General features: G+C 41.6%; 1 protein-coding gene across 1 annotated transcript in view; it reads right to left on the bottom strand.

Moving 5' to 3' along the window:
* Window positions 1-2,455: 2,455 nt before the first annotated feature.
* Window positions 2,456-22,091, bottom strand: part of DDC (dopa decarboxylase) — an 84,736-nt gene continuing 65,100 nt past the window's right edge. Inside the window, exons 11-15 of the mRNA XM_038760330.1 lie at window positions 15,187-15,206; window positions 13,266-13,364; window positions 8,598-8,699; window positions 3,650-3,871; window positions 2,456-2,834 (exon numbers count right to left, since the gene is read on the bottom strand). Of these exons, the coding sequence (XP_038616258.1) occupies window positions 3,659-3,871; window positions 8,598-8,699; window positions 13,266-13,364; window positions 15,187-15,206 (434 nt within the window). The 3' untranslated portion in view covers window positions 2,456-2,834; window positions 3,650-3,658. The remainder of the gene's footprint in view (window positions 2,835-3,649; window positions 3,872-8,597; window positions 8,700-13,265; window positions 13,365-15,186; window positions 15,207-22,091) is intronic.

The raw sequence follows: 22,091 nt of genomic DNA, 5'->3' as shown, positions 1-22,091 counted from the left end.
TCCCAAGTGCTTAGTACAGTGCTCTGCACACAGTAAGCGCTCAATAAATATGAATGAATGAATGAATGATGTGACTCACCCAAGGTCACACAGCAGACAAGTGGTGGAGGAAGGATTAGAACCCATGACCTCTGACTCCCAGGCCTGTGCTCTTTCCACTAGGCCATTCTGCTTCCCATACGGGGTAGGCCGCTCATCCCCAGGTCACTTAAGGATCAGGAGACGAGGCGAAGGACAGGGAAGCCTCATTTGTATGTGATGAACTAATTGGGGGTTCCCAGTGTGATCAGTCTGTTTCCCCCCATACCTCAAGAGAAGCATTGAGAAGAAGGTGGCTTAGTGGAAAGAGCCCGGGCTTCGGAGTCAGAGGTTGTGGGTTCTAATCCCACCTCCACCACTTATCAGCTGTGTGACTTTGGGCAGGTTGCTTAACTTCTCAGTGCCTCAGTTATTATTATTATTAAGAGCCATCGAGTCATTTCCGGTTCACGTGCTCCAGAATTTCTCATTATCCACGCAGCCAAAGGACTTACTATAATCAATAAAGCACATGCAGATTTCCTTATGATGTTCTCTTCTTACCTCATCTGTAAAATGGGGATTAAGGCTGTGAGTCCCACTTGGGACAACCTAATTACCTTGTATCTACCCCAGAGTTTAGAACAGTGCTTGGTACCTAGTAAACGCTTAACAAATACCATAATTATTATTACTAATTATTACATATATGTATATAATTGTATATATATATATATACATATTAGTTATACCAGTCTCTTCTTCCTTAAGGTGGTTCCAGAAGGATACCAGACACATCTTTGCCAAACCAGAACTAATGTATGTTACACAATTTATGCAATGTAACATAACAGTGACTCAGATCAAAACTGTGGCAGAGGAAGCCGGGGCCTTGGACAGTCCTTCCCTTAACAACCTGTCATTGCCCTGTGAAATAATAACATCTATGTGAGACTTTTTTATTAGTAGTAGTAGTAGATATCATTATTGTTAAAGTGCCTCGGGATCCCTAATTTCCCTCCCACCTCCCTAAGAGCAGGTGGGTGGAGGTGGGGTGATCTGTGACTTCAGCAGAGTGAGCAAGGGGTGGCAATGACAGAGTGAACTTATATCTACCCCAGTACTTAGAACAGTGCTTGGCACATAGTAAGCACTTAAGAAGTACCATAATTATTAATTATTAAGTGGGAACCCAGACCCCAGTTCTGGAGCTGGGCAAGGAAAGGGCATCTAACCTGTTGAAATGGCCAATAAATGCCCTCCCTCCTCAATTCCAACGAGTACTCTCCCCAGCCCCCAACCCTGTTCAAAGCCTTATTGAAGGCACTTCTCCTCCATGAGGCCTTCCCAGACTAAGCCCCATTTTTCATCTCCCACTCTCTTCTACATTGTCCTGACTTGCTCTCTTTGCTCTTCCCCCCTCTCAGCCCCACAGCATTTAGGTACATATCTGTCATTTTATTTATTTGTATCAATGTCTGTCTCCCCCTGCCAGACTGTAAGCTCATTATGGGCAGGGAATGTCAATGTTTATTGTTGTATTGTACTTTCCCAAGAGCTTAGTACATTGCTCTGCACGCAGTAAGCACTCAATAAATATGATTGAATGAGTGAATGAATCTGTACTCGCTCTGGGACTGACCCCTAACCAGCCGGGCTCTACTGGCCTCTGAGCTTCTCAGGGACCCCACTAGCAGCTACTGTGCCCATCCTGAGTTTCCTAACCCCAAATTAATTCTCAGGATTTCTGCATGCCAGATCCTGAGTGAGATTCATCAGTCATGGCTTTTAACTCAAACTTCCTAATCAGATTCTTAAGAAAACAGGAAGCCAATTGTGAATAGTGAAACCCCTGCTGAATCAATAAATTCAAAAACTTTACTTTTTTGTGCTGATCACCTCATCTCAGCCGGAGCACAATTAACCACCAGTTTTCCAGGTAGGTTATTCATTAATGACCAAGATTAGAGTTTTAGATTCCGTTACTAGGTCCCACATTGAACAGGGGCATTAAATACAGTGCTCTGCAAACAGTGCTCAATAATTGAGCACTAATTGAATCAATCATTGATTGTGGAGAAGAACTCAGGACTCTGTACAGTAGAGACAGTAGGAACAGTAGAAAGTTCCAGCCCTCTACTGGGTTGAGTATCTGACCCATTCTCGTTGTTTGGCTCCGTTTTCATCAATGAAGAAACCATGACAGTTAACTGACAGGGACTATTATCATTGAAACCCAAATCCCCTGGACTGTAAGCTCTTTGTGGGCAGGGGATGGGTCCGTCAACTCTGTTGTATTGTGTTCTCCGAAGCGCTTAGTTCATTGCCCTGCACACAATAAGCACTCAATAAAAACCATTGCTCAAAGTGATGATGATGAAATCGAGATAATTACACATTAAATCACATCGAATGGCACTTTGAAGCACAAAAATGGTTTGCCCAGGATAATTTTTAAATGGTTTCTTCACATCAAATTAATTTAGAAACAATGAAAAAATATGATTTTACACAGAAATTGTCACCGTGGGACACAATTTGTGATTATAATTTAAATATTTAAAGAATAATATTGATCGGAATAGTTTGGCACTTGAATAATTTAGCTTTTGATGAACAACTTTTGAATTAAGACAAAATCTAACTCAAAGGAAAAATCCATCTTAGAGAGAAAAATCCATCTTAGAGAGAACACTATTTCTGAGAAGGGATGAAATTGAAAGATCACATGTTTCTGAATAAATTCAGGGTAGGAATTCCATGATGGATGCTAGAAGAACAGTTTCCTTTTGTTCTTCTCCTTGTTCAACGTCTCTCTGGAAATAAAAAATATAATCATTAAAATTCAATTTGAAAGGTCCCATCTTCAAACCTATCTAAGAAAATCCCAAATAAGGAGTTGGTATATCAGGGTGAAAAAGCAAAATCCTTTCTAATTTAATTTTTTCTGTGGGTGAAAGCAGAAAGAAATATACCCTTCCCTCAGATCAAGTATATGATCAAGGGGAAGACAAGTTTTTGACTGGGAACCAGAAGTCTGGGCACTAGTTCTTATTTCCTGGGCATATTTGTGTGCGGCCACCATTGTGAGATTGAAACTATTTTATAGACTCCGAAAAGTCCCTTTAGAGTCAAAGGATTTGATACCAATACTCTGGGTTGCAACTCAGCCCACTAAGACTGTGAGCGGGGTGCTTTTTATGCCGGGCAATCTCATTCTCACCCACCTCATAGTTCTATGGCCAAACACAACTGATAATTACTGTTGTGTGATTGGTATTTGCTAAGCGCTTACTATGTGCCAAGCACTGTTCTAAGCACTGGAGGAGATACAAGGTAATCAGGTTGTCCCACACGGGGCTCACAGTCTTAATCCCCATTTTACAGATGAGGTAACGGAGGCACAGAGAAGTTAAGTGACTTGCCTAAAGTCACACAGCTGACAAGTGGCAGAGCCGGGATTAGAACCCATGACCTCTGACTCCCAAGCCCGTGCTCTTTCCACTGAGCCACGCTGCTTCTCTGCTAGATTCACTGGGTGAAGGGAGCAAACCCAGCTTTGAATCAAATTCCGACTACCCCTTCTCTTTTCAGGGACAAAAGGAAGTTCAACTGAATAAAGGAAGCATACCTGACACTATTAGTTCTTCTCCTGTTGTTTCTCTGCTTCCAGAAGCTCTGTTGCCAGTTCTGTAATGTGCTTCCAAGCATATTGGATGTGATCACATTCCACAGTGCTAGCACAGATGGCAAAACGTAGCACAAACTTATCTCTGAGGTGACAGGGGACTAAGTGGATTTTTTTGGCCTTGTTAATGCTTTCAAGAAGTGCTTCATTCAGTGCGTTGGATCCCTGCAACAGATGCAGAAAGTGAGAGGCGCCGACTGTATTGTACATTCCCAAATGCTTAGTACAGTGCTGGGCACACAGTGCTCAATAAATGCCATTGATTGATTGATTTGGATGAGGTCACCTAGTCGTTATCGGTTCTAGGGGCTGGTGAGTGTGGAAAGGCTGAAGACATGGAGACGGTGGAATGAACCGCCTACAGTCTGAACAAATCTGAGACCGAGACTGTAACTTCAAGCCTCATGTCCAAGCAGGGAATCTAAAAACCACAGCCTTGACTTCTTATCATCTCTTCAATCGGTCCCCCTCACCCCATTGGAGAAGCAGCATGGCTTAATGGATAGAGCACAGGTCTGGCAGTCAGAAGGACCTGCATTCTAATCCCAGCTCTGCCACATGTCTGCTGTGTGAACCTTGAGCAAGTCACTTCACTTCTCTGGGCCTCGGTTACCTCATCCGTAAAATGGGGATTAAGACTGTGAGCCCCAGGTGGGAGAAGGACTGTGTCCAACCTAATTTGCATCTACCCCAGCTCTTAGTAGAGTGCTTGGCACATAGTAAGTACTTGACAAGTACCATAATTATTATTATCCCCCAGGATGGGGGGGTGTCAACCAATCAATTCATGGTATTTATCGAGTGCTCACTGTGCAGAGCACTGTACTGAGTGGTTGGGAAAATGTGCAGTAGAGTTGATAGACATGATCTCTGCCCTGTAGAGTTTACAGTCCATCTGTTTGTATTGTATCTATCCCAGTGCTTGGCATATACTACGTATTTGACTAATACCACTATTATTATGCCTAATTCATTGTCTTTTTGTGAAAAGTGGCACACTTCTCCCTGAGAATATTCTGTTCTCTGTAAACTAAAATTAGATTAGATTTTTTTCCTAGCAGTGATGTGTTTTGTAAAAGAAAATACAGAAACCTGGAAAAAAGGTGTCAACTGTGGATTGGAAAGGGAAAGAAAATGTGGCTCAAAGAGGTGAATACAGAAACCTGGAAAAACGGTGTCAACTGTGGGTTGGAAAGGGAAAGAAGCTACAGCTCGAAGAGGTGAAAATATAACCAGGGTCTTTTTGGTGGCCCGTGAAAACAGATCAAGGCAGAAAGTGTCAATACCTGTCTCTGAATTATAAGTCAGGGAGAGGCGAACAGCATCAGTTGCTCTGAAATCGATTTCAAAGGGGACCCCCAGTCAAAGTGTTAACCAGGATTGATGCTGCTCCTGATTTAGGTGTGCGTAGTTGATTTTACTGAAATTCATAAACTAACAGAAAAATGGTAAATCCATTATTTTCCAGCAAATCGTCCTCGGGGAGCAGCTTCACACTAGATTTACCGAGCTGGGAGAGCTCACCTGCTTTATCTGGAAGACCATGAAGCTGTAAAATAATGTTTTCTTGTCTTCCTCTGACTTGGCTCCTGCTAATTTTGCTAACCTCAAAATTCAGATTAGGGAGAAAAATAAACCCAGGTGCATGAGTAAATCCAAGAGGGGAAAAACACTCTAGCAATGCATCGATGTATCTGAAGTTTCTGAAAATAACAATAATAAAAAAACCCTGCCGAACAAATAAACACTGAAACTGCTCTTCCCTCCAGTCTCTGCTTGGCCTCAGGGTAACTGTTCCTGATGTCATGCAGTTGGACTCTTCTGTGACTATAAAAAAGATAAATTCACTTGACAACTCATATTATAGGGGAAGAACGGTGGGAATATTTGGAGAAATCTTCCCTGATAATGGGCAAAGCTGGAATAAATCACCTGTTAATGGGTTTGTCTGATCCAACATCTGGAAAAGAGCTAATGAGTTGACCCAATGTAGTCTCTTTTTCCTTCCCTCCCTCCCTCCAAGCAGGATAATGATTAAACCATCCAGGAGGGATTGTCTGAACCTCCTTTTACTCCATTCTTCCCTGTTGGATCCTACACCCGTGTTTTCTCACCTCGATAGTCAAGAAGTTCTTCCTCATCTGAATTGGGGTCTGTTTTAGCAGCATAAGCACATTCTCCCTTGTTGGGTCCCCAAGGGATATGCAGAACTGATCATTTTCGTCAATCAATCAATGGTATTTAGGGAGCACTTACAGTGTTCAGAGTATTGTTCTAAGCTCTCTGGGAGAGTACAACAGACACTTTCCCTGCCCGCAATGAACTTATGGTCTAGAGGCACAGATACAGAGTCATCCCTGATTCTTTTATTTTTCTAGGAATTAACTCTAATACCTTTCGATCCTCTTTGGAAATACTTTCCATCCCTCTTTTCATTTTTGTCACCCTTTCTTGGACTCACTCCAGCTTCTGAAAATCCATTTTAGAATGCGTGGACCCAAATTAGGGATAGCACTCTAAACAACTGTCTAATTAGTTGAGACAGTAGCAGAAGGATTGCTATTTTTGTCATGCCATATTCCTGTTGGTTCATATCAAGTGCTTGTTTGGGTTTTTATTCATTCATTCATTCATTCAAACATATTTATTGAGCACTTACTGTGTGCAGAGCACTGTACTAAGCGCTTGGGAAATACAAGTAGGCAACATATAGAGACAGTCCCTACCCAACAACAGGCTCACAGTCTAGATGGGGGCTCACAGTTTAGAAGGGAATTTTTAAACAAAGGTATTTTATTGTTGATTCATATTCAGTTTCCGGTCTTTTTCTACTCTATTTGTCTTCGACATATCTTCTTCATCTTGCCATTGCGTTGTCTGCTCATATGTAAGCACATAAGAATGTCCTTCTTTTTAAAATTTCATTCTGTTCCTGCAGGGAGCAACAGGGCCTAGTGGAGAGACACGGGCTTGGTAGCCAAGGGACCTGGGTTCTGAACCCAGCTTTGACACTTGCCTGCTGTGTGACTTGGGCAGAAAATAAGCCTGGGAGTCAGAAGATCACGGGTTCTAATCCCGGCTCCACCGTTTGTCTGTGTGACATTGGGCAAGTCACTTCACTTTTCTTTGCCTCAGTTACTTCACACGTAAAATAGGGATTGAGATTGTGAGCCTTATGTGGGACAAGGACTGTGTCCAACCTGATTTGCTTGTATCCACCCCAGCTCTCAGAACAGTGCCTGGAACAAAGTAAGCGCTTAACAAATGCCATCTTTTTTTTTTCAGTGTCACTGGGCCTCAGTTTCCTCATCTGTAAAATGGGGATTTTCTCTGCTAGTTAGACTGTGAGCCCCACATATGACAGGGAATGTGTCTGAACTGCATGTACTGAAATATACTTCAATGTTTCACACATAATAAGTTCTTAACTCACCTCCTCCAAGAGGCCTTCCCAGACTAAGCCCTCTTTTTCCTCTCCTCATCCCCACCTCCCTGCCCTACCTCCTTCCCCTCCCAACAGCACTTGTATATACATTTGTACAGATTTATTACTCTATTTATTTTACTTGTACATATTTACTATTCTATTTATTTTGTTAATGATGTGCATATAGCTTTAATTCTATTTGTTCTGATGACTGACACCTGTCTACATGTTTTGTTTTGTTTTGTTGTCTGTCTCCCCCTTCTAGACTGTGAGCCCATTTTTGGGTAGGGACCATCTTTACATGTTGCCAACTTGTACTTCCCAAGTGTTTAGTACAGTGCTCTGCACACAGTAAGCACTCAATTAATACAATTGAATGAATGAATCAACAAATACCATTATCATTATTAAGAGTATTTCCCGATTTGCCAAGGTCATTTCCAGTTCTATTTTTGTCTTCCAAAGTGTTAGCTCCTCTAACTCCTTGTGGGCAGGAAATGTGTCTACAGTGCTCCATACCCAATGAGTGCTCAATAAATACAATTGATTGTTTGATTAGCAGCCCCATCCAATTTAGTATCAACTGCAGTACAATGTCAGAACTGAGTTCTTTGGAATTTGGCCAGTTCAACACACACCAAACAGTAAATCAGGGCCACTTTTCCCTAACTTCTCAATGAGAAAGTTATATGGGATGGAATCAAAAGCCTTCTGAAGCCTAAAACCTAAACTCGAGACCAGTTAAATAGCATAACCACAACTAGGTAACAAGATTTTGAATCAAGGTGTCTCTGCAGAATAATATCCGTATAATAAGGAATTCCTAGGTCTCACCTGTCTGTGGGGAAAGAAGCCATGGAACATATTAAGGCAATGGATTTTTTGAACTCTGGTTTGAAGCAATCAAGGAAAATATCTGAGATTAGAGGATGTCTAGGATGACTAAATGCAAAACACTGACTTGTAAGAAAGTCCTCCATTGCAATGTGTTTAGCAAGAAATCTCTCCTCAGTGTCCAGGACTGGATGGAAGCTACACTGGGGAAAGTTAGCTGAAAGCTGTACCACCTCCAAAACTGAAGCATAAATCAGCATTGGATACTCATTGTAGTTTGAGACGTGTGAAAACTAGGTATCTCCACCTCACTGCGACCTCTTTGCTTAAGCTTCACTCTCACTTCAGTAAAGGACAAATGCATTTTCTGCTTTGATTCTTAGAAGGCCACACAGACAGGGAAAATCAAGAGTCAGGGCGAGGAATTATCTCATTTCACTTATACAGGCAAGAATATCCCTCCCAGAAAACACAGTATTGTATTTATCCCATAAGATCAGACATCACAGCTTAAAAAAATAACATCAGTTTGTTTTTAGTTTAGTCTCTTGCCCCCTCTCATTTGCCATGCTCAAATATTTTATCCAATAAAAGGGAAGGTGGGGAAACTTAAAGAGGCATTAAGTTTACCTTCATCCGGAAGCATACCAGCCCCAGGACGACTTCAGCGCAGATTTCAAATCGATCATCCTGAAGCACCAGGTTTTCAAATGTATGTGCTAACTTCACATGCTAGACAAGGAAAAGAAAAAAATTATTCAAAATAGGAAGATTTTGAAATTAAAATGACTCAGAATTATTAGACCTACAAGAGTTTTTCTGCTTCCTGAGATTGCTTCTCATTTTTTCTACCCCTTACATACTTTATGTGTATTTTTAGGTATCTTTAGATGTTTAGTTGCTAGTCTTATTCTACTGTGAAACTCATGTCTCACAGGAACTATGCCTAATCTCATTGTATTTACATGATTTAGCATAAATTTAGGACACAGAACACCTAACGAATATCACAATTATTATTATTCATATTATTATCAAAATGTTTGAACATCAATATGGAACAAAAATGAAAGAAAGTAGTCTGTGAAGTTTTTCATAAGGACATACACTCCACTCTCCTAACTAAAGGATCAAATGATCTCTGGAAATTGGTGTTCAGATTGAATAAAGAATTGAGAGAAAATGCTTAGCAGGAACCTAAAATGAGTTGCAATCTGTGGACTGAAAATCATCTTGTAGGTCAGAGTTCTTTACTAAGTGAATGGATATGGATTTGTAATTAACAATTGTAGTTAATAATTAGTAATAATAATTGAGAAGCAGTGTGGCCTAGTTGAAAGAGTGTGGGGGCTGGGAGTCAGTAGGATCTGGGTTCTAATTCTAGCTCTGTCACTTGTCTGCTGAGTGACTTTGGGCAAGTCACTTTGCTTCCCTGTGCTTCAGTTCCCTCATCTATAATCTGGGAATTAAGACTGTAAATCCCATGTGGGGCATGGATAGTGTTTAACCTGACTAGCTTGTACCCCCCCCACCCCCACCCCCCTCACTTAGTACAGTGCCTGGCACATAGTAAGCACTTCAATATTATTTAAAAAATAGTAATTATAAACTACAAATCCACAACTATTCCCTTAGAAAATGCATATTGTGTTTTATCATTTGACCAAAGATGAAATGATACATTTCTAAGAAAAAAACTGCCTGGACTTTCTCTACCCCAGCCAATTTACACAAGGAATGTAGTGAAATGGTATCTGACTTGAGCCATTACAGGTAGCAAATGCGACAGCCCAGGATGGTACAATCTGTGCAAGGGCATCCTTACTCATTCTTTCATTCAATCATATCTACTGAGCACTTACTTTGAGCAGAGTACTGTACTAAATGCTTGGGAGAGTATAATACAGTAATAAACAGTCACATTCCCTTCCCACAGTGGGCTTACAGTCTATAGTGGGGGAGGCAGACAGCAATACAAATAATCAATCTACCAATCAATCATATTTTTAAGCACTTAGTGCAGTGCACTGTACTAACTGCTTTGGAAAGTACAATACAACAATAAACAGTGACATTCCCTGCCCACAATGAGCTCACAGTCTAGAGGGGGCAGAAAAACATCAATACAAATAATTAGTCAATCAATCAATAGCATTTAGTAAGCACTTACTACAATTACAGACATATACATAAGTGCCGTGGGGCTGGGGGTGGAGGAACAACAAAAGGAGTGAGTCAGGGAAATGCAGAAGGGAGTGGGAGATGAGGAAAAGTGGGGTTTAGTCAGGGGAAGGCCTCTTGGTGGAGATGCGCCTTCATTAAGACTTTGAAGGGGGGTGGGGTGTCAAATGTCTTCTCAGTTTCACCTATACTCAGGGATAAACACCTCACAGTCAGAAATGTTACAATGACTCTCTCTCTTTCTCTGCATTTCTAGCCAGCAGAAGTCCCTTACCAATAGCTAAGCGGTTTCCATTTTAGTCACGAGAGGGCACCAAATGTTTGGCTCTGACACCTCAGGGAAGCTGATGAGCCGGTGAAATCCCCCTTTCTCTGGGCATGAGTTTTTCCTAAGGATGTCCTTCCCTGTCAGAATCAAACAAGGAGCGGGCATGATGTCAGCCCCCTGAGAAGTCTGTGCGATGTGGGGGACATCAAGAGAACAGGGCATTCAGGAGAAGGATCATGGGGATGACCCATTCTATCAAATAAAGTAGACACAAAGCCTATGACACTATTTCTTGGGTGAATGTAACAGCTTTGGAGATTCGTTGACCTTGATGGGTTCCACCATTTCTTCCCTCTCCCTTTTTTGTTCCCTTAATAATGATAATAACTGTGGTATTTATTATGCACTTAATATGTGCCAGACACTGTACTAAGCGCTGGGGTAGATACCAGCAAATTGGTTTGGATGCAGTCCCTGTCCCCCATGGGGCTTCCAGTCTCAATCCCCATTTTACGGATGAGGTAACTGAGACACAGAGAAGTGAAGTGACTTGCCCAAGGTCACACAACAGACAAGTGGTGGAGCCAGGATTAGAACCCCTGATCTCCTGTCTCCCAGGCCCATACTCTATCCATTACACCCTTCCATGCCCTCCTATTCTTCCCTGCTCCTCCTTCTCTCCCGCATTCCACTTCTTTGTTGGGTGGGCAGGGAACGTTTACCAACTCTGTTATATTGTTCTCTCCCAAGTTTAGCACAGCACTCTGCACAGAGTGAGCACTCAATAGATACAATTGATTGATTGATTGATGTTTGATTCTCCTCCTGGTCCATTATCAACTTTCCTGTGGCAACAGGCCAACAATTCATTCCCCAAATGAATGTATCTTTATTTGCGGGGTTAGTTCAGCTGTTAACTAATTCTGTTGTCCACTATGGAGTAGAAGGCTACTTTGTGGAAAACCTGCACTTCTGTAGGAAGAATAATTTTTAGGGGGACTCTGTGGATACACTACCAGAGCAATTGCAAATGGAGGTGGGGTGTTATGGGAGGGATGTGTCCGTGGAGTTGCTATGGGTCAGAGACGACTCAATGGCATAAGACAAGACATATGACTGGAAACCACACTTGAAATTATTTTCAAGTGTGACTTCAACATAATATACCTACTTATTTACTGTGTCTTGATCTCATCTCTCTCGCTTGTTTGATACCTTGCTCATGGCCTCTATCCTACCTGGAATTCCCTACTCCTTTTTCCAACAGACCAGCACTCTCCCCATCTTCAAAGCCATATGAAAATCATATCTCCTCCAGGAAGCCATCCAACCAATCAATTAATCAATCATATTTACTGAGTGCTTACTCTGTGCAGAGCACTGTACTAAGCACTTGGGAGAGTACAGTCTAGCAGAGTTTGTAGACATGTTCCCAGCCCACAAGGCACTTACAGTCCAGAGGGGGAGACAGATATTAATATAAATAAATAAATTATGGATCTATACATTAGTGCTGTGCAGCTGAGGGAATGGTGATTAAAGGGTGGGAATCCAGGTGCAAGGGTATTGCAGAAGGGAGTGGGAAGAAAGGAAGTGAGGGGTTAGTCAGGGAAGACCACTTCAAGGGGATATGATTTTCATGGGCTTTGAAGTGGGAAGAGTGATCATCTGCTGGATATGAAAGGGGGGGGAGTTTCAGGTCAGAGGCTGGACATGGGCAAGAGGTTGCCAGTGAGATAGACAAGACTGAGGTACAATGAGTAGGTTGGCACTAGAGGAGCTAAGCGTGTGGGTTGGGTTGTAGTGGGAAATCAGAGAGGTAAGGTAGGAGGGGGAAAGGGGATTGAGTACTTTAAAGCCAATGGTGAGGAGTTTCCGTTTGATATGGAGGTGGATGGGCAACCAGTGGAGGTCCCTGAGAAGTGGGGAAACATGGACTGAACAGTTTTGTAAAAAAAAATGATCCAGGCAGCAGAGTGAAATATGGAATGAAGAAGGAAGAGCCAGGGAGCTCAGCAAGGAGGCTGATGCAGTAAGCAAGGCGAGATAGGATCATTGCTTGGATTAACATGGTAGCAGTTTGGATGGAGAGGAAAGGGCAGATTTTAGTGATATCACCTCTCCCCACCCTATTCTCCCTCTTCTCTCTGTCACCTGTGTTCTTGGGAACTATACACTTTTAACAGTTGGATTCTCACCCACCCCTATTCCCACAGCACCTGTGTACACATCTTTATACTCCGTTGCTTCCCTTATCTGAAATTTACTTTCATGTCAGCCTTCTCCTCTGGACTGTAAATTCCTTGTGTATCACTGGCCTAGAAGAGAGAGCACAGGCCTGGGAATCAGAGGACCTGGGTTCTTATCCCAGCTCTGCCACTTGTCTGTTCTGTGATTCTGGACAAGTCTCTTTATTTATGCCTCAGTTACCTCATTTGTAAAATTGGGAGTAAGACCATGAGCCCCATGTCTGTTGCACATAGTGCTCGCAGCCTGAATCCCCACTTTACAGATGAGGTAATTGAGGCACAGAGAAGTAAAATGATTTGCCCAAGGTCACAAAGCAGACAAGTGGCAGTGCTTAGAACCCAGGTCCTTTTGACTTTTGGACCTGTGCTCTATCCACTAGGTCATGCTGCTTCCCATCTACGCCAGTACTTACATCTACCCCAACGCTTAGTATAGTGCCTGGCACATAGCAAGCACTTAACAAATGCCATAACTTTTCTGGGCTTCCATTTCCTCATCCGTAAAATGAGGACAACATCCTACTCCCTCTTACTTAGACTGGAGCCCCATGCCTTAATATATGCCATTATTATGATAGAATAATTGTTAAATAAAATTACCTTGCGGATGTACGCTTGTAAACCTTTTACTCCATACATCCTAAACACAAACCACATTTTCAAAGAACGGAATCTTCGGCCTAGGGGGATCTGCCAGTGCTGAAAACAATGAAAACATTACATCAGTGGATGCTCATTTGGAGCCTCTTCCCTGAAAGTATAACTTTCTGGCTCATCAATCTAAATCCTTAAAGATGTTTATTACCACTTAACCTGTTAATACCTAATTCAATACATTTGTTCCTGGATCTTTTGAACAGACAATGAAAGTGAACATGTCTGCTATTTTACAATCAGAGTTGGAAAGCTTCTAAGCCTTCTTCTAAGAAGCAGGATCCTGGTCTCGTGGAAAGAGCACAGGCATGGAGTCAGAGGACCTGGGTTCTAACTGTGGTTCTGCCAATTGCCTGCGGGTGACTTTGGGCAAGTCATTTCAGCGTGGCTCAGTGGAAAGAGCACGGGCTTTGGAGTCAGAGGTCATGGGTTCAAATCCTGGCTCTGCCAATTGTCAGCTGTGTGATTTTGAGCAAGTCACTTCACTTCTCTGTGCCTCAGTTACCTCATCTGTAAAATGGGGATTAAGACTGTGAGCCCCCTGTGGGACAAGCTGATCACCTTGTAACTTCCCCAGTGCTTAGAACAGTGCTTTGCACATAGTAAGCGCTTAATAAATGCAATTATTATTATTATTATTATTATTTCTCTTTGCCTCAGTTTCCTCACCTATAAACTGGAGATTCAATACCTGTTCTCCCTCCTTCTTAGACTGTCAGCCCCATGTGTGGCTAGGACTGTGTCCATTGTGATTAATGTCTATCTACCCTAGTGCTTAGAACAGTGCTTGACACATAATAACCGGTTTACAAATACCATTTAAAAAAAAAGATGTGGACACCAAGTTTACTTCTTTCTCTTGAAAACTACTATACTGAAATGAGTGGTTTTACATTCTACCTGGTTTAAGAATAAGAGGTTAGTTTCTTCTGTTCCCCTTTTTATTTGAACATGTTGTGTTTATTTGTGAAGTAATAGTCACTATGGAGTTTTCCAACTTCTTGCTCTCTAGTGTAGCTCCTTGTAGGAGAGAAGCCTTATTAATCCTCTCCCTTCTCAGTCAATCAATGGTGTTTATTGAACACTTATTATGTGCAGAGCACTGTACAAAGCTCTGGGGTAGATGCAAGTTGATTAGGTTGGACAAAGTCCCTGACCCTGACTTCCACGTTTTTTCTGTCTCCTTTACACACCTGTCGGCTGAGATCCCAGTGTGTTACAGCATTTTTTTTAAGGGTATTTGTTAAACACTTACTATGTGTCAAACACTATCCTAAGTGCTGGGGTAGATACGAGTTAATTAGGTTGGACACAGTCCCTGTCCCACATGGGGCTCACAAGTTAATTAGGTTGGACACAGTCCCTGTCCCACATGGGGCTCACAAGTTAATTAGGTTGGACACAGTCCCTGTCCCACATGGGGCTCACAGTCCAAGAAGGAGGGAGGAGAGGAGGACTGAGGCACAGAGAAGTTAATTGACTTGCCCAAGGTCTCACAGCAAGGACTTGGTCAAGCTGGAATTAGAACCCAGGTCTTCTGATTCCCGGGTCCATGCTCTTTCCATTAGGCCATGTGGCTTCAACCGAAGTATTTCAACCATGTCTTCCGGAAAACATGTTTCTAATCTCCAAACCTAGACTACAAAGTGATTAAGTTATTAATAGGCCTATTTACTTGAAATAGTCCATCACCTAGATGTATTTTTAAGAAATTTATAATTGACTGAATTGGAAATTGCCAGTGGTATAGGTTATATTCCAAGTCAATAATATTGCCTCCCTGTCACCCCATGGCAGTATAGGCACTCATTAAAATGGTAATAAAACAAAGAAAAAGCAAAACAGAGATGAGTAGGATTTTACTTACCCTATAATCGGTGACAAGTCCTGAAAAAAAAAAACACCAGAAGACAACTTTTTCAGAAATCCAGATAATACTCAATTTAGAAATACTTTGAATATCTATGGCTCCCAGAGTTCACATTACTATATTATTGCCCCAAATAGGGAATTACTTAAATTACCAAGTTTTCTCAAAGTGCCCTCTCTGCAGCATGGCCCAATAGCACGGGCCTGGGAGTCGAGAGATTTGGGTTCTAATCCTGGCTCTGCCTCTTGCCTGTTGTGTGACATCATTTAAGTCATTAAACTGCCTCAGTTTCATCATCTGTAAAATGTGGATTAAATAACTATTCTCCCTCCCCTTTAGACCATGAGTTCCATGGTGGATAGGGACTGTGTCTGATGTCATTTATTGTGTAATAATAATTAATAATGATGGTATTTGTTAAGCACTCTTGTTGGGTAGGGACCGTCTCTATATGTTGCTGACTTGAACTTCCCAAGCACTTGGTACAGTGCTCTGCACACAGTAAGCACTCAATAAATACAATTGAATGAATGAATGAATGAATATTCCAACCACTGTACTAAGCGCTGGGGTAGATACAAGCATATTGGGTTGGACACAGTCCCTGTAGGGTTCACAGTCTCAATCCCCATTTTACAGATGAGGTAACTGAGGCACAGAGAAGTGAAGTGACTTGCCCAAGGTCACACAGCAGATTAGTGGTGGAGTCAGAATTAGAACCTACAATCTGACTCCCAGGCTCAAGCTCTCTCAACTATGCCAAGCTGCTTCTCTGAGCAGCTGAAGGATGAGGAGTGGGGTTGAAGAGCTAGCAGGGTTTTTTTTTATCATTTTTCAAAATGATATTTCTTAAGCACCTACTGTGTAGAACATTGTTCTAAGTCCTGGGGTAGGTGCAGGTTAATTAGGTTGGACACAGTTCCTGTCCTACATGGGGCTCATAGTGTAAGTACGAGGGAGAACAGGCTTTGAATGCTTAATTTTACAGGTGAGGAAACTGAAGCACAGATAAATTAACTGACTTTCCCAAGATCACACGGTGAGCAATTGGCAGAGCCAGGATTAGAATCCAGGTTCTCTAACCCCCAGGTCCGTGCTCTTTCCACTAGGCCACACTTCTATGTTGGCAGGTGAGCTCAGGCAAGCATGAGACTGCAGCCACTCAAGATACATTTGTCTTCCATTGACTGTAGCTGCCTCTCCATCTTCCTGCTCTGGTGTCTCATATCCAGTCTGCATTGGTATACAAAGCTCCATCTTTCAATGCTACAGTATCCATCCACCTGGACATCTGTAGTCGTCTCTTCCGGAAATACATTTGCTGCGATCTGAATCACTAATCTACGATAAGCATTCAGTCAACAAAACCCAAAGAAACAAATGGTACTTCTGTGGAGACTGTCTGATAACGTGGTCTGCTCCCTGAATTATGAACTGCAGATAGTAGCAAATATTTGTTACCAAAGGTTTGATAGAATGGTGCTGAGAAATGAAATACAGTTGGCGACATTCAAATGCAATAACATTCTCTGGCTTGATAGAATTTTCAGTATTATTATTTTTGTTGTTGATAGTTGTGGTATTTGTTAAATGCTTACTTTTTGCCATGCACTGCATTAAGCTCTGTCATAGATACAATATGAGCAAATCGGACACAATCCTAGTTCTACATTGGACTTGCAGTCAAAAGGGGAGGGAAAACAGATTTCTTATCCCCATTTTAATAGATGAGGAAAGTGAGGCACAAATAAATTAAGTGATATGTCCAAGGAAACATAGAAGTCTAGTGGCTGAGCTGGGATTAGAAGGCCCATGCTCTTTCCAATAGAAAACAGGAATTATCTTAATTCCAATTCACTTGAAACCCAGGACTCAGAATTTGGTTCATAGTTTTAAAAAAAATTTCAGAATGAAGCAGCAAAGCAGTGTTGCCTAGTGGAAAGACAAGGGGCCTGGGAGTGTAGTCCCGGCTTCCCCACTTGTCTGCCGTGTGACGTTGGGTAAGTCTCTCTGTGCCTCAGTTATTATAACTGTAAAATATAGACTGTCTAATGTAGACTGTGAGCCCCCTTTGGGGCTGGGGCTGGGTACAACTTGACTGTCTAATGTGTGTTTATATAATTTATTGCATGTATATATTTTACATGCATGTGCATCTATATATAGATACATATATATCACATAATATACATACTAGATTTCATATGTATATATACATATATATGTATATATGTGTTTGGCCTAATCATTTTATATTTAAGTGGTTTTGTTGCTGGTTATATATGCCCCCTTGTTCCAAACATGAAGCTTGGTATATCTGAGGTAAACTGAATGGCAAGTTGGCCAATTTGGCCATGTATTTTGATTTACACACTACAGAGCAGAAGGAAAGAGACAAAAAGCATGGCTTAGTGGAAAAAGCCCGGGCTTGGGAGTCAGAGGTTGTGGGTTCCAATCCCAGTTCTGCCACTTGTCAGCTGTGTGACTCCGGGCAAGTCACTTAACTTCTCTGTGCCTCAGTTACCTCACCTGTAAAATGGGGATTAAGGCTGTGAGCCCCACATGGGACAACCGGATTACCTTGTGTCTACCCCAGCACTTAAAACAGTGCTTGACACATAGTAAGGGCCTAACAAATACCATCGTCATCATTATTAAAAAGACAAGGAGAGAAAGATAAACACAGACAAGATTCTACATGCACACATTCACACATATATACACCACATGCTTCTTCCTTGAAAGACAAGGAATAAACAAAGATAAACAGCAAGGTTGCAAGCTTTGCAACAGGAAGATTGATTGGGAAAATTAGAAGAAGGAGTAAGTTTAGAAGGGAAGATGAGGATTTCAGTTATGCCCTATTAAAGTTTAAGACCCTGGTGGATCAACCCTGTGGAGATGTCCTGGAGGCTGGAGGTAATGAAAAAGAGTAAAGCACAGGAGGGGTCTGAACTGGTGAGGTAGATTTGGAAGTCAAACAAATAGAGTTGGTAGCTGAAACCCTAGGAGTCAATGGGCACCCAGAGAGAATGAAACTAGAGTAGCTCGCCTCTAGACTGTCAGCTTGTCTCCAGACTGTAAACTCGACTGTAGACTGTAAGCCTGTGGGCAGGGAATGTTTCTGTTTATTGTAATTTTGCACTCTCCAAAGCACATAATACAGTGCTTTGAGCACATTAAGCACTCAATTACATATTGAATGAATGAATGGAGGGAGAGAGTAGATGTCCCATCACAGAGCCTTGTGGGACTCCACAGTTAAAAGTTGAGAGGAGAGCAGACAACCACTGAAGGAACAACCAGAGAGGTAGAAGAGAACTAAAAGAGTACAATGTTGGAGAAACCTTGGCCAAAGGGTAGATTCTAGGAAGAGGAAAACAGTTAATAACATCAGTGGTAACTGAGAGGTAGAGGAAGACTAGGACAGAATAGAGTCCAAAAGACTTAGCCAAAAAAAAAGGTCTTTGGAAACCCTGGTGAGGGAACCCTAGTCTCAGTAGACTGAAGGGGAAAGAAGCCACATCGCAGGAAGTCCAAGAGAGTTTATGAAATATCCAGATGAGCTTCCAGGACACTTCTGAATTCACTAAATCACTTTGTTTCCCATTCGTTGTACTGCTCCTCAAAGCCATTTTGATATCCTGTTCCTACTTCATAGACCAAATAAAACAAGCCGTTAGGATAAGAGTTTAGACAGAATGAGAGGAGAGTTCCTTATTAAGGCTGATATAATAATGATGGTATTTGTTAAGCGCTTACTATGTGCAAAGCACTGTTCTAAGCGCCGCGGGGGGATACAAGGTGATCAGGTTGTCACACATGGGGCTCACAGTTTTAATCCCCATTTTACAGTTGAGGTAACTGAGGCACAGAGAAGTTAAGTGACTTGCCCAAAGTCACATAGCTGACAAGCGGTGGAGCTCGGATTAGAACCCATGATCTCTGACTCCCAAGTCCATACTCTTTCCTATGGGGTCTGACCTTCCATTTGCTTGTACAAACACTCCCCAGACCTTCTCTCTACTCCCCATATCCAAATGGGTAGAGAAGGTGGTCATTCGTTTTGAAGTTCTGAGGATCTAATGTAGACCAGATGAGGAACATTATAATTTGATAACATTGTCCCTTCTCCTCCTTTTAATTTAACTGCTCCAGGGCTGACAGTATGGAGTGAGACAACTGGCGATGGGTGTCTAATTGCATGTTTCAGTAACGGGCTGTATCTAATGATCCATTGGAGTCCCTTTGGGGAGGCCCTGAAGCATAATGTAATCCATGATTATTCCTTGTTTTAATGATAAGCTATCCTCCGACATCTGTACTTAATCACAGATGAATTGTGGTGGTATGTGATGGGATCGACTTGCAGTAAAGAGCAAAGCTTTAGCTTTACATCTTGAATGCCAGCATCTGACTTATATTTTTTGTTGCCAGGCAGAATGCTAGGCTTCCTCCATTATAAAGACATGAAGAAAAAAAAGTTATTCCAAGTAATCTCTGCTGCCAAAAGAAAGGAACTCCCTCTTGGGCGGAAAGGAAGCTGCTATCTGGCTATTGAAAGGAAATGCATGCAGGATCACTTTTCATGTTAGTCAGCCATATTAGTTGATGAGTAACAAAAATGAAGTTACCCCATCACTTTCCTAACCCAGCTTTATAAAATGAGAGCATTATGGGTTCATTCATTCATTCAATCCCATTTATTGAGGGCTTACTGTGTACAGAGCACTGTACTAACTCATTTAGAAACAGGTCCCAAGTAAGGCAGCTCACAATGACTGGTTAAGACTTCTGACAACCCAAGTCACCATTTGATGACCGTTCTTTTGGGTTCCATACAGTTTGTGAGATGGTATGTTTTTCAGTAGATGACCCCATCTACTTTTTATGTTACTCCCTTTTTCAAATCTTCCCTCTCCTCAACCTACCTCCAATCCTAGGACATCTTCTGGGTTTGTCAGTGAGCATCGACTACTGGGAATCTAATTTTGATTTTGTGTCTGTTCCTTGAGGGTTGGGTGTAATTGTGGGTAACTCTGCTGTGTGAACTCCCCTGAATTCTTGATGTTCTCCATAAATTATTGTTATTAGATAAAGCAGTATGGCCTAGTGGAAAGAGCATAGGCCTGGGAGTCAGAGGACCTGAGTTCCAAACCCAGCTCCACCTTGTATCTGCTTTGTGACCTTGGGGAAGTCACTTAACTTCTTAGTGCCTCAGTTTCCTCATTTCCATAAATGTGGATTCAATGCCTGTTTTCTCTCCTACTTAAACTATGAGCTCCATGAGGGATATGATGTACTTACCCCAGCACTTAAAACAGTACTTGGCACATAGTAAGCACTTAAATACCACTATTATTATTATTACTATTATTAGGCTGATTTGTTGGAGAATACCCCCTCCAGATGACAGAAGCCCTCCTGAGACCACCCCATAGCTCCCAAAGTGTGTGGAGGAAAGGGAAGTGTAGTTATATAGCCAAGTATAGCCATGAACTATTCATCTAGTGAACAAAATGTGAACCTGTTATAGAGGTTTGAGAGCAAGTTCATACCAATGGTGTATGAAAAGTCATTTCATAGTCATTTTGAGGAAAACCAGGAAATATGGCCCTTCATATCTTTCTAAAATCATATTTATGACCCAAGAAAGGCAAGGGGGTCCATACCTGAGTTTTTCAAGCCTAGAAAATGCCCATATTAAGGCAATAATGCTGGTGGGGTTACAAATCACTTGGAAGTGAATATGACTACCTTTTGCAAAAGCTTATGTTATTTCATCATTTCCATAGTTTCTCTAGCTTTTTCCTTTTAAAATTTATATTAAAAAAGGGGTTTTTCACAGATGCTAATGATTGGCACACTTTGTAAATTCAGACAGATCCAACGTAGTGAACTAATTCATAGTTCCTAATGATAGAACATTAACCAAAGAGACATCTGAGCCAATAAAATGTGTGTTGAGGCCCAGAAATGAGTTAATAATCTGAGATGGTCACAGACTAGACAAGCTAAACTTCTCTATGGACAGATCAGATCCTGGATAGTTCATTTGGTTCTCTACTGATTTATTATGCTTAGCATGTAATCATTTTCTTACCTTGAATACATGCTAACTTCCCAACAATCTGTACTTTATTATTTAATTTGGATTGAGTACTTCAAAGAGTTTTTATTCTGAATAATAATAATAATTTTATAATTTTCTCATGATCCACCCTTTTATGGGAATGAGCTTGATATGACTTCCCTAGACAAAGAACAAACTCTGTGCCTCTGTAAAATAGGGATTTAATACCAGTTCTCCCATCTGCTTAGACTGTCAGCCCTAAGTGGAACCAGGACTGAATCTGATCTGATTGTGTCTGCCCCAGTGTTGAACATTAATTCATTCATTCAATCATATTTATTGAGCCCTTACTGTGTGCAGAGCACTGTACTAAGCGCTTGGAAAGTACAATACAGCAATGAAGATTGACAATCCCTGCTTGGCATGTGGTAAGTGCTTAACAAACACTATGATTATGATTATTATTTTGTTCCCCTTAGGTCTGGACCTCCTTATCCTGAGCAACTGTGCAGAAAATGCCTAGTTTTCACCTCAGATTGAGCATCACTTTGATTTTAGGCAGCCCATTGTTGGATAGGGATTGTCTCTATTGCTGCCAAATTGTACTTTCCAAGAACTTGGTACAGTGATCTGCACACAGTAAGCGCTCAATAAATATGATTTAATGAATGAACTGGGGAAGAGTGATTCTCTAGGGGAAGCCAAGTGGAAAACTGGTAGCTCTTCACAGAGCCAAAGAGAAGGATCTGGCCAGGGGATCTTCTCCTCTAAATTCATTCATTCACTCAATCATATTTTTGAACACTTCCTGTGTGCAAAGCACAGTACT

The sequence above is a fragment of the Tachyglossus aculeatus genome, chromosome 18 (assembly GCF_015852505.1).
Source record: "Tachyglossus aculeatus isolate mTacAcu1 chromosome 18, mTacAcu1.pri, whole genome shotgun sequence".
Lineage (NCBI taxonomy): Eukaryota > Metazoa > Chordata > Mammalia > Monotremata > Tachyglossidae > Tachyglossus > Tachyglossus aculeatus.
The sequence above is the reverse complement of the archived record's forward strand: the minus strand, read 5'-3'. Positions and strand labels throughout refer to the sequence as shown.